The 17,422-nt window shown below is 38.7% G+C and overlaps 1 protein-coding gene across 1 annotated transcript in view; it reads right to left on the bottom strand.

The window, feature by feature from the left end:
* Window positions 1-17,422, bottom strand: part of LOC129379019 (rho GTPase-activating protein 6-like) — a 55,039-nt gene that overhangs the window by 12,007 nt on the left and 25,610 nt on the right. The window contains 1 exon segment of the mRNA XM_055059557.1: window positions 1,590-1,749. Coding sequence (XP_054915532.1) covers window positions 1,590-1,749 — 160 coding nt within the window.

The raw sequence follows: 17,422 nt of genomic DNA, 5'->3' as shown, positions 1-17,422 counted from the left end.
TAGCTGAAATAGCCCTCGCAGATGCGCACACTTGTCCATTTGAAATATTTCCCTCGCCTGCACATGGCAGCAGTCAGGAGATCTGGAATTCATAAGCAACACAGACAAGTATGTATTAAATCATGGTGGGGAGAGGTTTAACCTTCAGCTGGAATGCAGAGCCCTGGATAATCCATTAGCTGCTCAACACTGCTGCTATGAAACTAACTCCAGCACTATACAGTGCAGTGGAACAAATGCAGCTCTCAGTCTACATGACGTGGACTGTTGCAAAAACAAGACGTAATCTCTGAAGGAAAGTACGGAAAAATGCGACACTGAGAAAATCCAGAGATCTGGAAACATGGAAAAAAAACATCCATTGATAAAAAATAAGTTAAAGGAGAATATAAATCGCTTGCACCACTTTAAGTCAGAAAGTCAAGTCAGCATGTCAAAACCATTAGGTAGAATTGCAATTTTTATTCTGGTATTATGATTATAATCTCACGAGATTACGATATTATTCCGACTTTATTATAAGTTTATTTTCATAGTATTACAAGTTTTTATTATGTCATTTTATTCCTACTATAATAATGTTTTCTTTATTATTATGACATGATTTTATAATTTTAACTTTTTTCTCTTAATTACAACTTTTTGCTCATATTACAGCTTCTCATAACATGACTTTTGTTGTATGACTATATTCTTGCACAAATACGGCTTTTCTTCATACTACAGCTTTATTCTTATGAGCGTTTTTTTCAACTTTCACATATTGATTTTATTCCCATGCATTTTTTTTTCTTGCAAAGTAATTATGTCTTTTCTTAGCCTAGTCCTTATACTGCTGTAATACAAACAACAACTATGTGGTTAAAAAGTAAAAGAGCGGGAAGCTGTCTTGATCAAAACGGCTGTCGGCATCAAAACGAGTTTGGAAAGATGTAAAATCTGGAAATCGCGTTGTATTCCACAGAATGAGTAGCAGAGGGTTACTTGGGAAACGATTTCCATCTTGGAAATGTTGCCCCTCAAGACCTAATCTTCGTTACAGATGGATGGCGCACTCTTGCTTAAAATTGAGTGGAAATGATTAAATTTCTCCCTTGTACAGTTTTTGACTCATAGTGGGAGATTCAGTCCAGTAGAAAACCACCGACTCCTTTTGTATTCTCGTGCTACATTTGCAAAAATTGTTTAACTTTATTTTCCACAAATATAGCTTTATATTTATTTAAGATAGCAGTTTTGATGGAAAAAAGAAACAATCTGTCCTAACTGGTCACAGAGGCATGTCTCATAAGATACCATATCAAACAGGAAGCACCCAATCCGTATATGAAGGGTGGTTTACATCTAAATTTAAATGTTTGCATAACTTCCTGAAACAGACCATGAACAAGTTGTCTTAAAATACAGACCAGGAATAATGAGCGCTGATAAGACATAAGTGTTCCTTTATTTTACAGGGCAGCTTGAAAGTTTCTGCATGTAGTAGATACAGTTTTGAGTTCAGGATGCATTTTGTAATAAATGCCAAATTATCAATACTCAAACTTTATAAATAATATCAGAAAAAATAATGTTTGCTTTGCTCCTACCCTTTGGGATGGTTATTTGACATCCCAGGTCATAGTCCTGGAGTAAGCGGGTGTAGGCTACTTCCTGCAGCCTGGCTCTTTCCAGCTCTGACAGGCTCTGGACGGCGACTGGAGTCAGGCGTACGCTCCGCCCCGACAGACTGCTCCAGGTGAAATCTCCCTGAGATGGAAACAACCAGGGAGATGTTAAGACAAAATTAACAAAAGACTGAGAGAAAAAAGAAGGAACTAATGCACCTTCTGACAAAGAAGGACTTAAAGACCCACTCTCCTGGGTAGTTGAGTTTGTCTGTCCAACTCTGCCAGCATGCAATTTACTCACGAACAAAAGAAAACTAAGTACTCAAAGTCCAGGTGCTAAATAAAACAGAATTGTGCATTCTTTGTCGTCATTTTTCACCCCTATAAATCTTTCAACACAGATGTTAACTAAAGATATGTGATCCTTTTGTTGCTGCTGTTTTCCATAATTGCACAAAATTATGATCTGTTTCTGGTAAAAGACGGAAAACAGAGAATCATGATGAAGCATTGATGAGGGGAAAAAATGAGTTGAGACATAAAAACACACAAAACTACCCTGATGTTTGGACTCCACAAAGTTAGTTCTAGTTTTTGGAGCTTATCTGCATAATTTCAGCGTCTGTTTTTAAAACAATGGAAACAATGGACCAATGGAAAGAAATTACATCAATTCTCAAAATAAACATTCATTTCTTACTTGTTTTTACAACAAAATACTTACAAGGGGGGAATAAAAACATGTTTCATCAAAGTAAATACTGATTTATGATTTTATGGTCTGACATCAGCAATGACTACTTCAATCAGGGGAATAAAAAGAGGCTGAATTTAAAACCTAAAGGTGGATGGTGGAGCCTTCTCAATCTCCGGTCATGCATTCTTGTGTCTAAGTAAAAAGGAAAGAGAAGACTTTGTAAAAGTCCATTTAATGCCTCTTTCAGACAGATGGTTTAACATTGTCCTCCAAGTGTGTCTGTGTTTACACAGTTTTGTAATTTTGCAAGCAGGTGGCACACAATTCACATAGAGGAGATACTTTTTTTTTTTTCTCCAAAAGCAGTAACTGTTGATCTCCAAGTAGCAATCCTGAAAATCTGGCCCGCAAATAAAAGAACGGCCACAAGTCAACAAACCATGTTGCCGCCTTGCTGCATTTCATCCAACACAGCTGTTCTGTGTTGTTGTGAGGGCAAGCCTGTGTAGGCCATTCCTTATCGCTGGCTGAGGAAAGCCTTTTGCCTTCTGAGTGACCTCACTTACGGTTCAACGGTGCACAAAGATGCACATGCCTTTGCATGACCACGAGTCTGCAGCAAAAGAAAAGACAACAGGTCGGAGAACACTGTGATAAGCGGGCCGCCGACCGTCGAGTCGGTTCCGCCCAGCAGGATGTTTGACGGGGATGGATGAGCTTGAGTGAAACTACGGGAATGCTGGCGGTGAGTGATGTGCGAGATTAAACGCAAGCGTGACTGCTGGGCCCTGGAAGCCTGACTGACCAGTAGTGGAGTCCAAACCAAGATATTGGTTTAGGCAACAGCTAACTTTGTTTGGTATGTCATTCATGCTGCACAGCTAATGAACAATAGTACATAGATTGTCCTCTACATGCCTAGACTCTTACTCATGAGTTTTTGTACAATTCACAACAGGCTGAAGCTACAGATTGATGGATCAGAGCATTTATCACATCTGTGATCCAAAACAAGTGTTGAAGTTGATGTTCCTGAGTTACAGGTTCATCATTCTTCCAGTGCTCATTTAAAGTTCATGAGATTTTGTTCATCAGATCTTTGCAACTTCTGTTCCCAATGGGTGGGCAGGGGAGTTTTAATACCACAGTCTTGTTCAGAACTGCTCACAAGGTCTGATCAAAAGATCTGGCGATAGATCGGGTCCTTCTGATTGGCAGAAAGGACGATGTCTGTCTTTTGTAACAAAGGAATGAAGCTAATCCATCCTCTGATGGTAATGATTTACCAGGACATTTAAAGAAGAACTTGGCTGGCGTATTATCATTGATTAAATTTTTAATTATAGCAAAAAATCTTTTAAAAAATGTCTACTGGTCTGCACAACAGTGAGGCTAAAGAACAGAACTATGCAAAAAAAAACACAATAGATCAGGATCAGAAAAACAAACACCAAGATGTTGCTCTCAATTTTACACAAACTTTAATGTTGTTTGAAAAGACTGGTACACACTCTGGGCATTCAATGTTTACAATCACTGTTAGAATCTTGTTTTATACTGAATAATAATCTAGAATACTGTTTCTCTTTTAAAGTGCCACTTTGTATGATAAAGAAGAGCCACTTTAACAATGTTAATGTTTATTCTTAATGATAGCTCTTCACAGCAGATAAAAATGCTGCTCAAAATGTTGCTCAAAATGTTGCAACACATATCGTCCGCATGGTTACATAACAGACAGAAAACAAAAACACTAAACTGATTAAGAGCTCAGTTTCTTTACTCTTCTTGCAATGACAGCCAGCTACTATTATGTACATATTAAACAGAACCCATGGTAATTAGTTTCTGGCTGTATCAATAGAACAAATGAGCAGTACAAAACACACACACATGATAACATCACAGCCAATTTCCTAATATTAATATATGATCTCATTAACCTTAACGGGTTAATGAGATCATACATTACTGGACCTCAAATCCCATTTAAAGACAAATGTCAGGCCACTGTGAAATAATACCTCTGAAGGCATTCATTGTGTGAGATCTGTGCATGATATGAAAGCAAACTGGATAGTTTGTGTTAGGACAAATCTGACAAGGTATTGCAATCTTCTGATTGCGTTTGATAGACATGTCAAAATCTCTGTGGCGTCATACCGCCATCTCAATGTGTAACCCACATGCGCCTCCTACAAAGAACAAAAGTGCCACCAATCTGTGTTTCTTTGCATTTGCTGGTGTTGCAGATTGAAAAATCCAAGCAATTGTAACATTTCTGGGCTAAACAACTAACTGCGGCTACAAAAGCAGAGTTTTTTTTTTAAGGAGTCTGAAGTGTGAATGAAAAACCCAGAAACAGCACGTTTTGGTTTTGGTGCATATATTTTAAGTGATTTGTATAAAAAATAGACAATTACAACAATACAATGAGACATGATAGTTGACTCAGAATAAATTAATATCCAAAATTATAATGTCCATAGTCCTTTTTGTTTCTAGCTCGCCATCTTCAGATCCAGATGAGGATCTGATCCATCCGGAAAAAAAAACCCGACCGAAAAGGTCAGAAAACCCATTAAGTCAGGGGTGTCAACATCCAGTCCTCGAGGCCCGGTGTCCTGCAACTTTTAGATGTGCCTCTGCTGCATCACACCTGAATAGAATAATAGGTCATTAGCAAACTCTGGAGAACAAGGAGGAGGTAATTAAGCCATTTCATTCCAGTGTTTTGTACTTGTGGCACATCTAAAAACTGCAGGACTGTGGCCCTTCAGGACTGGAGTTTGACACCCCTGCAATAAGTGTTTTTATCAAAACAATCATATACAACCATAATACAAAAGAAATAATGTAAATGCATAATTAATTTCCAATAATTGTACACAAACATTTCAATCAATTACTCAGAGTGAGAGGAAGGAAAACAAAATTAACCCTCTCAGGCTCAAATTACTTGAAAAGACTGTCTAAGTTGTTGCAAATCTGCAACACCTGCCTGGAGAGGGTTAAATATATTGTGCGATATCAAACTTAAGTGTAGCTACATCAATTTCATTTTAACTTCACTGCCTTAAAATCTCTGTAAAAGTGTCAAAACACACACAAAATTCAGCAACGAGTTACCTTCTCAGAGAGAGTGAGGCTTACTTAGCCACAATCAGCTGTGACAGAATCCAGGTGACGGTCCAGAAAAGCCGTGCCAATAATTCTAATAAAACAACGCTCCAATGAGCAATCAAGCAAAAGTTTCACATATAAAAGCAATAGTGCTATCAAACTCACCAAGCAGTCAAATCAATGCATTCAAAGATTTGTTTGGGCAGAAGACGCCAACAGCAAGCAGCAATCACAGTGGAACAGCTGAGAATGTTTAAACTGCGCGCTGGAGGCGGGCTTTAAATAGGCTGGGACTTTAGGACAACACAGGAAGTGTGTCCGCCAAAATAAAAGTCTGATTAATTGCGGGTTACACAATCATAGCTATGATGGCTTGAAATGTTTTCAATTGAACAAAATGGCCTTTGAAGCTTTGTTATCCTCTCAACCAGCAAACACCAACTAGTTAATAAGCTAACATGAAATAGCCAATGTTTGTCTGGTTGCACAACTTAAATAGAGAAATTAATCTTTTCTGTTGAGTCTTCCTGCTTCCTTTCTTTTTTATAATAGAGCTTAAGCTTGGACTTCACCAATAAATCTTAATAAGTGATAAAGGTTTGGTATTTATTGACTAAGGTTATCATTCAGTCAGAATCTCATCTTGGACTAGTCTCTAAATCCAATGCTTAGTTTTTACTTCCTTTAGTCATACCAAAGATCCATTTACAACAAAGCCTATTGAGTTGATTATTGTCTATCAATTTCACTACTTGGCTAGAGAAATTATCAAAAGCTTTTGAAAAACTGAAATTTCTACTCAGAATCCTGCATACAGTTCAGAAAAAATCAAGCTATTTTGTGCTCCCATGTGACAAACTCTTTGCTGGAAACATTAATAACTCAAACTGCACGCGTACCATGCAGTTAGATGACTAATGCCATCTGGAGATTCAGTGCAGTGCTGCACAGCATGTGGTTTTTGTTCTATTTTAGACAAAAGGACAAATGGCGCAAAAAAAAAATTGTCAGTTTCCACAGCAACATATAAATACAGAAACCCATAGGGCCAGGAAGTGAAAAAAATATTTCTATGGCAACCCACTTGGAGGTCATATAAAAAATTGTGTTTAGGCAAATTTAGAGATTTGTTAAAATGAAAAAAATAATCACGAGGAAAACGTTTCAATTTCCTGTGATGTTATATATTTTTTCAAACATGCGATTTACTTGTATAAGCCAACAGATGTTCATTATTTTCATTTTTATTTGATCTGTTAATAAAATGTTTCTTTTAATCCATAATAGTTATCTGGTTTCCTGTAGTTTTAATACAATCTCGCTTATAATGTTTTTTTTTTTTCTTTTTCATTGTTAATTTTATATGTATGACAATAACCAGATAAGCTAGCAAGAAAACACAAAGTGTTTGGACTTAAAATTTTATTACAATATTTCATGGTACTATTGTGATGGCAGTGATGATAAACTTAGTATTTACCTTTTTAAACTTTTAAGAAGTGTGTTTTTTGAAGGTCCAGATTACGGAGAAACGTTCTAACAGGGGACACTAAAGCACTTTCCAAAATTTCACATTGTACTCGTGGTTTGTTTTCTTCTGCTTTACGTTTTGCAGCTGGTTTTAAATTACCCTTGAGCAGAGATTTGGAATCATAATACTGAGCTGGAGGAATGTACAAGTGTGTTCCAACGCTGCTTCTTATTTCTTTCTTTCTGTATTGTTTGTTTTTTACAAGTTGGCTTCACACATGCATGAGTAACTCAATAATACATGGATTTTACTGACCTGGAACCTCCCCAGCACTCACATCTGCTTGTAATTACCGACCAGCTTTCCCTGCCAGCTAGTGATGATAGTGTGTGCTGCAGTGTTTGTACACTTATCTGTCCCAGATTCACAATTAATGGCCTTTTCCACCTGTTTTTAAGCTGCTGAAAGGAAAACAAGCATTTTGGGTTTTTTTTGGGATCCATGTTAAAAAACTCCTTGCAGAAGTAATTTGTCTGTTATTTTATTAACTCAAGAATATGAGGTCATACCATCGCTTTGGATGACAAAAACAGTCTGACTTTCTCAATAAGAGTTATGCCTTCCATTTTATAATGCTGTGTGTATACTCCATTATGACAACACCATGATTAGCATCGAGTGCTGATGGTTAGAAGTGGCCAACGTCAGACTATTTTAAGCTACAGGGCTCCAGAGCCCAACTAAGTTAATGTGACTAATGTTAAAAAAGCGTTTTTTGGCCTTAGAATGAATTTTTTCTTAGGATAAAATCTTGAATGTACAAACTGCTAGAACCTTTAGTGAATTATTGTATACTTGTTACAGATCTTATGAAACACAGCTTGTGATTTGTTAGTTTTTCTCTATTAAATTCTGCTGAATTCCTTTATATTCTGGTTATTGTTAACTGTGCTGTTTATCATCCCATGTCAAAGATGCAATGTCAATAAGCTTCATTAATTGTAACACTGACCAAGACCCAAGCCTTTTACAAAAGAAAAATGTTGAGTGGATTAGTTTTGGATTGAAGACGTTAGAGTGGATTAAGTACAAAATGTATATTTCCTGAATATTTATCATTGTGAAATACTCGAACCAGCATACAAAATGATATTAGCACTGAAAATATGCAGCTTTAAGTTGTGCTAAAATTGACTTTTGTGGACAACACTGAAAAAACGCTATTTCTAAATCAAAAGGAGTAGAAAATACAGGAACTTTAAAACCAGTTCACTTCGGTTAGCAGGGCATCATTCTCGCTCCTATTGCTTTAACTTTCTAATAATTTTTCCAAATAATTAAACAGAATCAATTTTTCATGACACATATTGATAGTGTTACTGTTTGATAGAATTTACACACCATGAACATCTTGATTTAGCTTCAATTTAATAAGATCAGAGTAATTACCTTCAAAGCATACATAGTGCACTTCAAATGTCTGTTTTAATGGTTGTTTAACAGACCCAGCAACAACCTTTGTATTTGATTCACTTTAAATTTCTTCTAGATGACATAGGCCGAGTAGATTTACATGATGTCAACACTCGATGTGCAGAACTTATAACGAAGGTTTCAACTTTCCCTGCACACTGTTGCAAAAGCTCCCTTAGCATTTAATGAGTCCTTGCTGGCTTAGTGACAACAGTGAGCAACTTGGAGTGTGTGCTCCAGATACCCCCCACCATCTCCACCCAAATCACTGGCAAGAACATCTAAAGCCTCAGGCAGATTTCAAACATCTCTTCAGACAGAATAATACGAAGGGCCTGTGGCAATAATGAGGGCCGAGCTTCAAGAATTAAAGCCTTGCATAATTGTTACATAAGCAGCAAAAGTGAAGGAAACTGATGCATCAAGACCCGGCCCGAATGTGGAAGGAGAAGTCGAGGAAGTGTTTGGGGTTTGTGTGTTTTGTGGTGCTGTTATCTGCGCATGACAGGCCAACCACTGATAACATACAAAAATATGTCGAAGCATTCTCTTGATCAGCTGTCACTGGCAGATTGTATTATGTTAGAGATGTTAGACCCCATCTTGGGACATAAACCTCAATAATTCATGGGGTTAAAAACAATTAAACAAACAGGTATTCCCAGTTAATAAAGAATGCTAATTTAATCTGAATTGTAGTTTCAGTTTTTTTGTCCAGAAGGCAAGTCCAAAAAATTTTCAGAACATGCTGGGAAACCTGCTCCAGCTAACAGGAATGGAGAAGGGTTACTACCAGAGGAGTAGCAGAGTGTTACATAGGGCCCACCTCAAGGACCACCACCACCGCCACTGTTGAACCCTGCACCCAGGACTGTAAAAAGCTGCAACTGCAGTCTAATCACTCATGTTTTGTGCATGCTCAAACAAGTCAAGAAAATCTTACATCACTCATATTGGGTCACAAAATTCATTCCTGTTGCACCTTAGAAAAACTCAGCCTGAAAAAGCCAACCCAAAACCGAGTATATAAATAGGAGGTGTGACTGTTTTCAATGATTCAGACTTGTATGCTGCAGTTATTTTTGCTTGAAGCTTTTTTTTTTCCAATGCATTACAAATGAAGCAATCAGTGACTTGTCCTTGAGCTGTGAGTGTAAAAGGTTGTTTGAGAGCCTGATGTCTGCTCTGGGATTCTGTGGTATGAAATTGAGGTCAAAACTCAGTGGAAGCCTAACCAATGCCCAACACTTCTAAACCAATTACCACTCCTGGCTTCTAGCCAACACAAGCAGTCAACATTCATCTACAGTGGAGAGGCAATCATCAAAGCCCTTCTTTTTTGCATCTTGAAATCATATTTGTATGGAAATGTTCCTTTATATTTTACACATTAGCACTGAAGATATTACACTTACAGCAGTAAGAGACCAGTCATGTGAGTTTAAAGCAGTTTGTGTTCCCAGAGTATTTGCAAGACAATATCTCCCAAATGTACCTCCATAGACTGTAGAATCTAATGCAAACTGAATAAAGAGCATGCCTCAACATTTGAGTCAAATTAATCCGTCAATCAGTCAAAATAGTTATGTAAGTAGACCCATGGGTATAAGGTTCCCATCAACTTTTTGCAGCCCAAATGTTATGCCATGCTAGCACCGTGAGAACTGGATTTCCCGCACACACACACACAGAGATTTATACGCCTGGGCAAAACAGAAAACACTCCCAGCAAAGTAGTATGACCCATCAATGCAAGAATGTTTTTAAAAAAATTGATTAAGAGATTAGCCCAAAAGGCTGCGATGTGTCAGCCCCCGGATGTTAACCTGGAATCTAAATCATCCTATCTTATCTTCTGACCTGACTGTGAATGGAAATATCCAGGCAATTGAAATACTTTCAGCTCCAGTCATGCTTCCTCGGGTTTCATCCTGAGGCTCAGCAATGCGCACAATCTAAACACCTTCAAGGCTGAGAAGTTTCTGACTTTCAGCTGTCGACATATTTATGTGGCAAGCATTAAAAAAAAACTGTACATTGAGAAAATTCACTGCTTGATCTCAGGCCTTCCAGAGCGATGACGGCAACAGAAAATGTGCCAACAACACACCCGGTGTCGTGTTTTCCAGCTGCCATTAAAAGCACAGAACAAACTGTCCAATTTGTGAAAATTAGCCTCTTAAGCTCAAACGTTACATTAATGCTGTTCTTTTGTAACTGGTCCCATCTTCTCAGCACGACTTTAGCCAAAAGCTTGACATTTCACGACAAACACAACTGTCCACAGTCTGCATGTAGGCGTGTTTTAGGATCTGCTGGTATTTCTTGAGGAAATGGGGCTACAACTGTCATTCATGATAAGGCTAACATCTCTCTGAACTGCTTCAAACGAACGCTTTTACATGGTAAATCCAGCAAAACGAACTGTATGACCTCACCCTTTCAGCAGCTGTGTTTAAACAAACTTCCATTTCCACATAGCTTGGACGCATTCAGACGAGTGATAGCTTTTCATGGATATGAGATTATGTGTTGATCCTCTTAGGGAATTATTTATTTTTCGCACCACTAGCAAGAACAGAAGCTTAAAAAGTTGCAACACAATTTTGTGGTCTTCCCTCTGCTTTTTTCTCTCCCCACCACATCTTTTAAATGCAATAAGATCAGAGTGAAGATTTTATAAGACTCTTTCTTTCTGGGTTAATCCTTTGAGGTAGATGAAGAGCAAGGATTATAAAATGTTAGGTCTGTTCCTCACAAACTTGATGATGCTGGTGATGAAAGTGACAGAGTAAGAAATAGAGGTGATCACTTTAAGACACACATGCCAGTATTTAGTTGCTGTGCTTATAGTTCCACATAGATAAAAAAAAAACAGTTTTCTTCTGCTTTTGCTTCGTCACAAACGTTTGAGATCACTCAACTAATCAAATATAAGACAAAGATAACCCTACCAAATAAAAAAAATCACAGTTTTCTTTTTTGATTTTACAGCTCTGGCATTAATGAGACTTATGTTTCAAGTGATGTGGTTGATTAGAATTGTGAGGCGGGGAATCACTTTCTGTTTTTCAACTTGGCCAGATGCTTTTTCACAGCACTTGAAATGCAAGCAGAAAAAATTGTAGCGACAGAAACCTTTTAATATGTGCTAATGTGCTAACAATGCAACAAGCACACAGTTACCCTAAGCAGTAAAAGTAAATGTGTCGAAAAAAGGCTTTTCAATTCTATGCTGTACTGACAGCTTACAGTTTCACCATGTACCACAGACAAGACTGAGAAAGTTTAATGTGGCAGATTATTTTTTCACAACGATTAACCAACCAAGTAATACATAATAATAATGAGGGATGTGCAGAAGTTATGAAGAGACAAAACTGAACCTACTTAACTTAGGTAGGTAAGAAACTACCAAACCAAATATTTCCTCTCAAAACTCTCAATGAAGTAAAATTTTTTCTACTCAGTAGGTCATTTTTGAATAAATGATGGTGGCTGGTTAAGCATGTCCTTTACTGGCATTTATCCAACCAAAATGCAGGAAGACAACAGTGCTACTAATTGTGCAGCTCATCTGTAAAATCTGTTAAGAGAAACAAAATTAGCAATTTAAGGCCAGCAGCCTTGTTTCAGTTCAGGAAGTTTTAGCCAAGTGTAACTTCCTGAAGACCCACACCACACCCGATACGGCCCAGCGGAGCTTTGTTCTCTCTGCACAGTAGCTATGACTGTTTATATGCATACTGATTTGTGCACGTGTAACAGAGGTCACTGGCAGGGCATCTGGTTTATTATTGATTTCCTTACGGAAAGAGAACGAACACAATGCTTCACTGTAGCTGTTCTTTGTAACAGAACCAGACAAACTTTAACTGATCACAATGCGCGTGTCTGTCTGCATGTGTGTGCGTGAACACATCTGTAAAGAAAGCTGTGTGTTAACAATGGCTAGTAAAGAACAGTTAAAGTAGGTGCCAATAAGTGCTAATGGGTTGTTCAATGAACATGTTGAACTACTTATTACCTTCCCTCATGCAGTGCTTACAGAAAACCTTCAACTCTCAGTCATGTTTTGTGTTTTGTGCTTCATAAGGACAGAATCTCTGCTCTATGAAAGGAGTTTGGATCAATTATCTGGTACAGTCCTGGTACTTGACAATGGTGACACATTTTACATATTTTTTGAACAAGAAGACAGGGTGGTGCACAAAGAGAAATATATTTGCACAGTGCTGTCCAGTTCTGTAAATATTTAGGTTTGTTGAAATCAATTTTCACACATTCTGGCAGTGAGGAAGGAGAGAGGAAATAGCCTTTGAGAATAGCCAGGGTGTTTTAATAACGAGTGATAATGTGGTTGGTAAACCGTCACTGAGCTGTGGTGAGACGAGTTCGCGAGTTTGAACGTGCACTGCCACAACAGACTTGTTGATCCTCACATTCCACCTGCTGCCTTGAGAGAAGCTAATCCAACTCTAGGAAAAGACCCACTGAAATCTTGGAACACACATGATGCACGTGCACTGTTACTACTACTCGAAATACGTGTGATTCTTGACCTAAATATCTGTGTTATTCTTTGGCATCATCTGCATTGCTTTGTGTCTGGATGCTTCCCTCGGTGAGGCTCTCTGATATGCCACCCGGCTGGAAAGTTGACTTCCCACTTCCTGTCTGTCAGCAAACCTGATTGATGCTATCTGGTCAGCAAGACTCCAATATGTCTGACTTTTCATCTTCTCTACAATCCTGATGATTTGATTGGGCTTTCAGGGCAATCAAATAGTCAGACATGAAAGTCACAGACATAGAAGTGATGTCAGATAATCTTTGACAGCCTTCATTCACCCTCATGGCCATTCAGACAAAAACAATGTTTACTGATGCTTTACTTTGAGGCTATCTTGCTACCTTTATTAGCAACATTATAATAAATAATGCTTTCTTTTGATAAATATTGTACATGAAATTCATAAAACAGTTACTCACAAGTGCTGTTAAATGAGTCTTAAAAGTCTAGTGTAGTCTACTTGGAAAAAATCACACATCTGCCTTTTTCAAGCAAAAACAATCAGACCCAGCTTGTCAAATGCTCCCTGACCTCCGGAGACGCACTGAAGCAGCACCAGATGACTTGATGCTTGATGTAGTGATTCCACAGAGACCTCCCTGCCTGACCTTTATAGCTTGTTGACGTTTTTCCAGAGAGGAAATTTTTAACCCAGTTTGAGCGTAAAAGTTTATTGTGCGGGCGGAAGATCGGTTCTCGTCTGTTATTTTGCAACTCGAGCAGGGGAAATAGCTGCATTCTGATCAGATTCAGTAGCTATTGTTGTTTGGCATAGCTGTGCTGTTTATGTTATGTATGGAGCAACAGCTGTCTTGGGGTAGTTCTACATGGGACAGCACAATCTGTTCTCATTGGTTAGTATCCAAGTATGTTTTAGTGCTCATAAAGCCCTGAATAATCAGCTATGCCTTTCATCCAAGTCATTTCACAATTCTGCACCATTGAGGTCTCTGATTTCAGATATGATACAGTGACATGTCAAACGGCTTCTGCACAGTGAGGGCAAAAAAGTCCAACCCTGCTCAACCAATTTTCCCAACTATGAGAAGGAAAGAAAACGCCTTCGGGTTAAACGAAAGCATGGCAGGAGTGTCAGGTATAAATCATCCTCCTGGCAATGCATATTTCGCTACGGTTAGGAGACAGACCCCTGCTGCTGGAAGCACATCTGGCTCTGCACACGCTGGATCCGATCTCAACAGAACTCTCTCCACTGCTCTCCCCTCAGCCTTCTCGGTCCGTCTCCATAAAAAGACAAGTCTCGAGGAGGGGCGGATTTCTCCCTGCGCTGTTGATAATAAAGCAAGTGCTTTTGGCCTGACACGGTGAAAAACGAGGGACGGGCAGCATTGTCATGATGGGCCAAAAGTGACAGCTGTGGAATGCGCAGAGCGGTGTTCATTTCTCGCCATGCCAGAGCAGCTCTCCGCTTTGCAATATTAAGACTGACTTCTGTCAGATTCAAGCTAAGTGGATAACCAGTGAACTGACTTTGCAGGATGCTAATGCTTTAAAATTGTCCAGTGAAGCAAAAACAGCAGAGAGTTGTTGCTGCCACCAGAGGAGGGACCAACAGCTTTAGATTTATTTTCAGCATTTACCTGGTTGGTTAGCATTTTCTCTTAACTAATGGCACATGTAAGCTCTCAACAAGACGTAACTGGTGTCTGCAAATAAAATAAAGGGGCTCTATTTCCAAAAGTAGAACTAAGAGGAGATTGTACTAAAAGCTAAACTTTCTTTCAGCATACACATTCCAAATAACTGGACCCCTGTAAGCTCTCCTCCTGGGTCAGGGTGTGCTTTGGAAAACATGTAATTAATGTAAATAAACTTAGTCTGCAGATGACTAGAGACCCACATGTGCTGTTGATTCACCGAAGACCCACATTTTCTTTTTTTGTCTTTTACAACCTTAAATTAGATGAGATTTACTTATTTAGTTAAACCTAATAGGCGGTTTATGAGGCAACGCATTGTAGACTTTTTCAGGCCCAAGTTGTTTGTACTGGGAGTGGCACAGGAGTAAAGCAAACACTTGTAACCGCTGCTAGAAGGTCGTCATGCATAATCAGGCTAAAAGAAAACAGTGTACTGCGACATGTTTGCTTTTGGCATTAATGAGCAGCAAAAGGAATAAATTGAAATTTTTGGAAAAGTGACACTCAGACGGAAACAAAGGTGGGGAGGGTAACTATAATGTTCAGCAGGTTTAGACAATTCCCTGCAACCACATACCTGACTAAAATAAACAAGTGACACAAATTTATGCAAGACTTCGCACTGCTCTCGATCGCAAAATTCCATTAAAGTACTTAAAAAAATAGTCATTGTGACATAGCAAAATGTCAAGGGTGCAGAAGAAAAAGATCCCATCCTTCCAAGTTGCTGGTCAGCTATTTGAGCCGCTGAAGATGCTGTTGCTGTACGCAAAAGAACAGGCTTGCTCACAAATCCTTTGTCTGAGTGACAGTCTTTCGATAGAGCATACAACTTGTAACAAACTGCCAACACTTGCAAGCAAAGAGCAAGGTTCCAAGACAAAGGCAGCCTTGATTTCACTATTGGCATACCATCAGTGTGGACTGGCTGCTCTGCAGGCTTGGCTTCCTTTAAACTTCCTTGTTCCTTAATTTCTCTGTTGCAACCCAACAGCTAGACAGCAAAGTATCCCTCTACAGCTTCTGGTTTGAAATAACAAATTTGGAGCATGAAGCCCACTGTTGTTTTTAGTGTTATTGGAAAATCTAATTTTATGGGACCAACAGATAGAATTGAATACACACCTTTTACCAAAACAATAAATGTGATTAACTGCTCATGTGGTTTGAATTTTCCACTGAACGCAAAAGGGTAGAATGAAATTTGCCTGATTACATTCGTTAGAGGTTATCTGTCGATGATGATGATAATCTAGAGGGGCGAGCAAACTGTTTACCTGCTCAGCTGATCTAGATTGACTAATTCAATTTAGCAAGCTCAACTACACACATGTGCAGGCACAAAAACATTTTTGGTGAGGAGCTTTTGCAATGCTGTGGTGATCAGGAAATGGGAATATCTTAAATTGACTGAAGGCATTTTAGGTGTGGACAATATTTTCTACATCACTAAGCTTAGATGAGTTAAAACTGGGATCTTGAACCTCCATTCTTCCCAAATGTGGTTCAAATGAAGCATTTTTGGCTAATAGAGTAATTTTAGTTTCCTAATTCCTGGTGTTTAGCTTTCTAAATGATTTATGAAAACATACAAATTGGTATTTTTCTGAGTTGTGACTTTATGGGGCTTTTGTGGTTACATGACATGCTTAATCTAACTCATCTATATTTGATTCTTGTTTTCTGCTGTGTTAAGAGGAGATAACACAGGTAAATAATTAATTTTAAGCAAATAAATCACACTGTCTTCTGCTACTAGTATACTTTTTCATCCAGGATGCCACTCCTAGCAAGACTTAAAAGGAAGATTTCTACAAGGGTTCCTTCAGTGTTTTATTGGGCTGAAAAGAGGAGGAAAGAATCTTAGTCCAACAAAGACACATCCAAACATCAAATATAATCTCCTAAGGATGATGACATGCAGCATAGCTGACAATTACATTGAGAAAAGGCTTGTGTTGGATTTTCGAAGTCATTACTGTGGGCAGTGTGGCAGAGCTTCCACACCACTCAGCCCAGCTACAAAGCCCTAATTCAAACCACAGCATTGTGCCTGTAAAGCCAAAGAAAAATTATATTATTTCCCAATCAGTGCTTGATGTTTTATGGGGGACTTCCAGCCACAGAAACATTGCTCATAATGATCCTACAGACCACTGGAGCAGTCCGTTTCAGATCCCTCACCACTGGGGAAACGAGGGAGGAGGGATGTTAGGGATAAGAAAAGGAAGACAATAAAACACACTTGACACGTATAAATCAAGCTATTCTTGGTTTTATGACATCTCACCATGTTTAGTACAATATCCATGTACTGTAGAACAACCCAGATCAGGTTTTATTAGGTTAAGTATTTTAGATATTGAACTATCCATCCATCCATTTAATAACTTGTGCCCAGTGGTTTCGGGAGGGCTACTGGTGCCTTTCTCCAGCAAATGTTTTGGGCGAGAGGCGGGCTACACAATGGACAGGTTGCCAGTCTGTCGCAGGGCAACGCAGAGACAGACAGACACAGAGACACTCACACCTAGGGAGAATCTGGAGAAGCCAATTAAACTAACAGTCATGTTTTTGTCCTGTGGGAGGAAGCCGGAGTACCCGGACAGAACCCACACACCCACAGGGAGAACATGCAGAAAAACCCTGAACCCAGGACCTTCTTGCTGCAAGAAGGTCCAAGGCAAAAGTGCTACCAACTGTGCCACTATTGAACTCGAAATCGTTAAATACCATGAGTTCCTTTTAAAACACTGAAGAAAGTTTTTCTTTTCTTCTTTTTTTCATTAGCTGTGCCATGGTGTATATTGGTGA

The sequence above is a fragment of the Poeciliopsis prolifica genome, unplaced genomic scaffold (genome assembly GCF_027474105.1).
Source record: "Poeciliopsis prolifica strain line A6 unplaced genomic scaffold, Auburn_PproV2 SCAFFOLD055, whole genome shotgun sequence".
NCBI classification, from domain to species: Eukaryota; Metazoa; Chordata; class Actinopteri; order Cyprinodontiformes; family Poeciliidae; genus Poeciliopsis; species Poeciliopsis prolifica.
Note: the sequence above shows the minus strand (reverse complement) of the source record. Positions and strands in the feature narration are given on the sequence as shown.